The 6,714-nt window shown below is 40.8% G+C and overlaps 1 protein-coding gene across 1 annotated transcript; it reads right to left on the bottom strand.

Moving 5' to 3' along the window:
* Window positions 1–310: 310 nt before the first annotated feature.
* LOC102701795 (UDP-glycosyltransferase 73E1-like) lies at window positions 311–2,236 on the bottom strand. Its single transcript, XM_040520572.1, has one exon. It carries the CDS (start codon window positions 1,873–1,875, stop codon window positions 403–405), a length of 1,473 nt encoding a protein of 490 aa, XP_040376506.1. The 5' UTR covers window positions 1,876–2,236; the 3' UTR covers window positions 311–402.
* Window positions 2,237–6,714: the final 4,478 nt, after the last annotated feature.

Genomic DNA, 6,714 nt, shown 5'->3' on the forward strand with positions numbered 1-6,714 from the left:
AAAAACAGTAAAAATTGACTTTTTTTATGATGATCAATATTTCAGCATTAGAATTGAAATAACAAATAATATAGATATAAAATATATTTTATTATATTTCAAGGGATTAAACTGAGCCAACATAAAGGTAAGGTATCAGCAGACGGTGCAACTTCTGCCACCCCATATTTTCGCTTCTGTTTATGCTTATAAGCAAAAATTAAAATTTTTAATCTTAAATTTAGAGTTGATTTTATGGTTTCTTCACCGAAATTTATTTTTTAATATTAGCTTTTATATCGCTAAAAATAAGTATATAAAAATTTTATTCACAAATTATTTTTATATATTTATACAATATACCGTTTGGCTTTTTCCCAAAATCACAAATGCATCTTCCAAAAGAGCTTATGCTACACTGTTCTAGTGCTGTTTGCCTCCCTGCAGGGTGAAGCTTTGTATCAGCTGTGTCAGGCTTTCATACGAGGAGCCTCCTTTCTCCATGGCTCTCCGAGCTTTCTCGCCGTACACCTTGGCCCTCCTCCTCCTCTCGTCGGCCTCCTCGCCGCCGTCCATCAGCGCCGACACCGCCCGCGCGACGTCCGCTCTCCCGAACCGCATGGCCTCGTCCCCGAACAGCAGCACGGGCGCCGTCACGCCGATCGGCACGCCGACTCCGAGCACGTCCACGGCCAGCCGCTCGTTCAGGAACTGGTCGGAGAAGTGCGGCCATGTCACGACCGGCACGCCGTGGGCGACGGACTCCAGCAGCGAGTTCCAGCCGCAGTGGGTGACGAAGCCGCCGACGGCGCGGTGCGACAGGATGGCGAGCTGCGGCGCCCAGCCGCGCACCACCAGGCCGCGCCCCGCCGCCCGCGCCTCCAGGGCGGACAGCCATTCTTGCACCTCCGGCGTGGAGACCTCCGACTCCTTCACCACCCAGACGAACGGCTTGCCGGAGTCCTCCAGGCCATGGCCGACCTCGTACAGGTACTTGGGAACCTTCCGTGCGAGGCTGCCGAAGTTGACGTAGATGACGGAGTCGGTGTCCATGGCGTCGAGCCACGCGGTGACCGCGCTCTGGTCGATGCCAAGCTTGTTCCCGCGTGACGCCATGGCGTCGTCGTCCCGGTTGCAGAGGCAGAACGGCCCCAGCGTCCAGACCGGCTTGCCGAGCGCGACCTCGTAGCACGCGATGAACTCGTCCTCGAGGTCCGTGAACGTGTTCACCACCGCGCCGTCGGCCGTGCGCATGGCCTCCATGGCCGCATCTTTGAGTGCCTCAAACCCTGCCGAATTCAAGAACCCCGGCCGCGTCCCCATGGTCACCTCCACGCGGACCGGCATGCCCGGCACGAGGTACCTCTCGGTGTCGTCCTGCTGCTGCAGCCCGTGCGTGGCGGCGTTGATGTCGCAGAGAGAGTAGAAGCACGAGGGCCCATGGAAGAACAGCCGCGGGATGCCGACGCGCCGCGCGACGCCGGCCGTCCACGAGTTGGACCAGTCGGAGATGACGCAGCTCGGCCGCACCGCCTGCGCGCGCAGGTACGCCTCGAGCGGGCCGGCGAGCTCTTTCAGCGCGAGGAAGAACGGCAGGAAGTGGCCGTAGTCGGTGATCTGGTCGACGTTCTCGACGCCCGGCGGCAGGCCGGAGTCGGCGGGGAACGGCACCTCGACGATCTCGAGGCGCAGCTTGGCGCGCGCGGCGAGGCCGGCGACGCCCCGCAGGCGCGCGGCGTTCACGGGCGTGACGACGAGGCTGGCGCGGGCGCCGCGCTCCGCGAGGAGGCGCGCGAGGTCGGCCATGGGGATGGTGTGGCCCTGCGCCGGGAGGGGGACGATGACGAAGTGCGGCGGCGCTGGCGCGGCGGCGACGGGCTCCGCCATGGGCGCCATGGTGGTGGGCGCCCGCGAGTTGTTTGTGCGAGTGACAGCCAAAAGCGTTTAACGCTGTGGCTGATGTGGGAGATTGCATTGGATGGATCACATATAGAGGGATTTTATAGCCATGAGCCACTAATGATTAATGTGTGCCATCTTTTCTTTATTCTTTCTTTTTTTTTCATTCTAGAAGCTTTTGTGACATTTTATTGCATCATGTATTCATGTGTATCTAATCTTCTGTTGTTACTGCTAGAAAGTATGAAGTATATAGTTATACCTACCTGTTACATCCTTACTTAAATTATGAAATGAAATGGGAAAGAAGAAACACGGTTATAATATCACATAATAGAAAAGAAAAAAAATTAGGAATAAAAATTTTATATATGTGTTTTTATCACTCTACAAGCAAAGGCTATAAAATAAAATATGATATGAAAAAAATAAAATCAACTTCAAATTTAAAGTCAAAAATTAAAATTATGGCTTATAAGTATAAACAAAAGCGGAAATAATAAAGTTAGAACGAGGAAAATTTTGTAAGGGAATATATCAGTGGACAATTATTAATATAGGATACGGTAGATAGTATTTGGGGATAAAATTGGATTTTTTCTATTAAGTGAGGGATGGAGTACTATATAAGTGAAACCCCTTTATCTAATCTAACAGTTTTTTTTCTTTTTTTTTCTATTTAATGTGAACATACTTAATGACGTTCTAACTATGTAACCTTAATTATGCCATTTCTTAAAATAACTATAGACCTATAGTTACACAGTTACACCACTATTTTGTGACGTGCGTTCGAGTTCAGGCTACCACTGTTCCTGCGTGGCATGATATTCCACACATAATCGCTACGTCGAAATGTGGCAATGAACAGTGCCAACAAGAAGAAGCTCGCTGGGTTAGTAGGCCCACATCAAGTGGATGGTAGGCCCATATCAATTGGACGAGAGAAGTTTTGTAGCCATCGAACTGTCGGGCGCGTTCGCAACGGCTAATAGAGTTCAATAGTAAAGGCAACGGTTGGCTCTAAATCATTTATAGTTAATTTAATAGTAATTTATATAATAGTTATATACTACATAATTAGTATCCGGTCTCACCTATGTCTTGAAGTTCGTGCTATAGCTGACTATAAATTAGTAGCACGCTGCTTTTATCTCTTCTCTCTTATCTCTTTAAAATATGCTTATAGCTGGCTTATAGCCTGCTATTGTACCTGCTCTAATGCTTTTCGATGCAAAATAAGATAAGTTATTAGTACTTATAATTAATTAAATGCTACTGTTATAAACTTGAAAATAAATTCATCTAATTTTTTAAGAAATTTTAATATACTATTTGTTAAAATATATATTATTTAGCCTGTATAAAAAAGAAGAAAAAAAAGGTCAGAAAAAATCGTCTATCGAAGTGGGCCTCCTCTTCTTTCATGTCTTTTGTTTCTTTGTAGAAGCTTTCCTGACATTGCATCATCTATTTAATTTATTCTATAGAGCTATTATATATATATATATATATATAAATATATATATACACACACTAAAGTAAAGACTATTTTAATTCATTATGTGTTTTTCAGAGATATTTTAAATATTGTAACAACGGACCATATTTATTTTATTTCTTGAAATAACATTTAGTCACACCGCTATTTCTAACAATTTATGACCGTTTCTTGGAACATTTGGCTTTATCAAAATTTGGCAAAATAGCAATCCTGATATTTCTCTAAATAGGCTTCACTATTAAATTTCAATCATTCTTGAAGCTTTTATAAAATTCTGACATTGCCAACAAGTCAAACTTACTGCATACATCTGTCTCCCTTACCAAGGCCTTGTTTAGTTTCCAAAATTTTTCTTCAAAAACATCCCATCGAATTTTTAGACATCTAAATAAAACATTAAACATAGATGAACCAAAAAACTAATTACACAGTTATGAAAGAAATTTTGAGACGAATCTTTTGAGCCTAATTAGCTCATGTTTAGTCATAAGTGCTACGGTAACCAATATGTGCTAATGACGGATTAATTAGACTCAAAAGATTCGTCTCGCGGTTTCCAGACTAGCCGTGAAATTCGTTTTTTCATTCGTGACCGAAAACCTCTTCCGACATTTGACGTGACACTTCTCCCAAAAATTTTCTCAATCTAAACACCACCCAAATGTTAGCAATATCAAAACTTTTACGTTACCAAAGTTTGATGGCGTTCATCTCAAAAAAAAAAATAACCATAGACATAGCAGCGGGCCACAACCGTTTACTTATTATTGTTTCATTTTCTTTTCTTTTTTTTTAAATTTTACGGCATTATCTCGTTAGTTTACAACACCTCAATAGAAAAAATAATAATTTATTTACCATAAAATATATTAACTTTTTATGCTATACACCGGCAATAAAAAAGCGTAAAAATTATTTTATGTTGAAAACAATTAAAGTATATAAGTTGCTCCCTCTTCTGGAAAGCTTTCTAGTTTAAATTTAAACTAGAGAGGTGCGTTCATTCTGGAACAGAGTTAATATTACATTTTGGGACTGAGGAGTGACAATTTTTTCAAGGTCTAAAGCACACCTCCAATTGCTTGTACTTGTTGTACTAAATTTTATCAAGCAATAAATCTGCAAGAAACATGGAAAGAAAAGGGAATAATTATGCTTTTGATCCTGTTTTGAAGTCCAAATACTAATTAATCTGACCCTGTTTTACTTACCGGTGTCAACTTAACAGCGTTAAACTCAAGGCCAAATAATTTTATCAAGTCTGGTTTTGGAGGTATGGGTCTATTCGGTGCATGATACTATCGCAATCGTGTATTGTGTGAATCATGTAGCATAAGATGAACTGACTTTGATTTTAATTGTGAACTATGTTGGGAGAAATATAGATTGTCCCATGATTTTATCATTAATCTAAACAAGATTCTAACCAAAGTCAATAGAGAATATCTTCAACTGTACTATCCATCCCAATTCAATTCAACAAAGAATATCAGTAATTGTACTATCCATTATCCATCTCAATTCAATTAAACCAAGAAAATGTTAGAACTGTACAGTTCATCTCAATTCAATTCAGCTAATCACATTAATTATTTATACTCTATATTCTCCGTGTAACTATACTCCCTCACCCTTTGACTCCGTATAGTTGCTTCGTATTGACTGGTGTAAATGTTACATATATGATGTGTCCTATAGACATGCACTTTTCTCAACGGAAGTACCACGTACTCAACCCTACATGATAGAGTAAGAAAATTGTACTCAGATAAGGAAACATGGCTAGTCCGAGCTGGGTACGATTTTACCTACCGGATCATTGAGCCCAAGGATTTCTTCAAGTCATACTCAATTTTTAAGAAGATTGTTTGAATAGTATCCATACATTTCCCCTTCATTTTTACTGGGAAAGGGGAATAACTGTGGATATAAATATAAAATCTCTAGGAGGGGAAAACAGGCCTGAAGAAGTCAATAGACCCTAAGGGGCAACTAAAAATCAATCCAATAAACCCTTAGAGACCAATAGACCCTAAGGAGCAATTAGAAGACAAACATGGTTTATTCGTTGTATACTGATGTTAGATTGATATAATGATGAAACTAGTACATGAGTAGGGCTATTACTAGATAGGGCCAAAACTTGTATTAAAAATCTATGTGCCATTCTCATTGCTAATATTTCGTGTATACCTTGGCACCACCAAATCCTATGCCTCAAATACTGTAATCGAATCTCTATTTAAGGACAACTTATATATAGTCATATGCCATACAGTCAAAGCCACTATCAATTACTCTATATATAAAATATAAGGGATGGTAGGGATGAATCTCGATATAACACACTAAGGCAGTAAGTATGAAGGATGAAGTATGGTTCATAACAACTCCAAACGGCAAAATAGGCTCTGCCAGGGCTGACCTTGCAGCCCACCCTATTATACTAGGAAAAGATGGCCTAGTTTGTAGCCGGTTTATTTTTTATTTTTTAAGAAAAATGAAAACAATTGTCACAACTCTGCCTCACACATCAGTTTTTTGTTTTACATGCAGAAAACAAGTTTAGCGGCATGTCAAATAACAGATGGTGCATGACACAAAATGCAAGTATTCGGTATACAAGAACTCTAAGAAGAGGATTATATGTATTGTGGTGAGAGTGAGATAGAGCCACCGGTTGGTCCCAAACTCATGAACATTCATGAAGTCAAGCAGAGCACACGCAAGGGTCTAAAAGGACAATGCCAAGGAAAGATCATAAAAAATGTGCTCAAGCTTACTGGAGTATGCAGTGTGCAGATTTATGCATGAACAAAGGCAAAACAAGGATGATAGAATCATATCCAATATAAATGTAGGTGATTCTGCTTTAAGGTATTGTTCTTATTTGAATATTATATAAGTAGAAACTATTGTTCGGTTGTTCCATGTTTACTTCCCCAAGAATTTGGAGAAAAACAAATGGTGCTGAAATTTCTATTTGAATAGTAGTATTTATTGAATTAGATTGCACCCGTTGTGTTAGTAGTGTAGTAGAGATACGAACGGATAACGGTTTTCATGTTGCACAAATGCACATGGGATATGTGAAAAGCTGTCTCACAAAACATATTGCCCCTATGTTCTTTTATCTCAAAAGAGTAAATATTCTGTAAACTAGGCCATGTGAACTAGAGGGGTGTTTGGGATAAGGGGCTAAACTTTAGCACACCCCATCGAATGTTTGGGTACTTATTATAATAATAGTAAACGTAGACTATTAATAAAACTCATCTATAATCTTGGGCTAATTCACCAGACGAATCTATTGAGCCTAATTAATCCATGAT

This window comes from Oryza brachyantha, chromosome 2 (assembly GCF_000231095.2).
Source record: "Oryza brachyantha chromosome 2, ObraRS2, whole genome shotgun sequence".
NCBI lineage: Eukaryota > Viridiplantae > Streptophyta > Magnoliopsida > Poales > Poaceae > Oryza > Oryza brachyantha.

What these genes read in the sequence shown, in the direction of transcription:
- LOC102701795 (XM_040520572.1), bottom strand. Translation starts at nt 1,875, where the DNA reads ATGGCGCCCATGGCGGAGCCCGTCGCCGCCGCGCCAGCGCCGCCGCAC.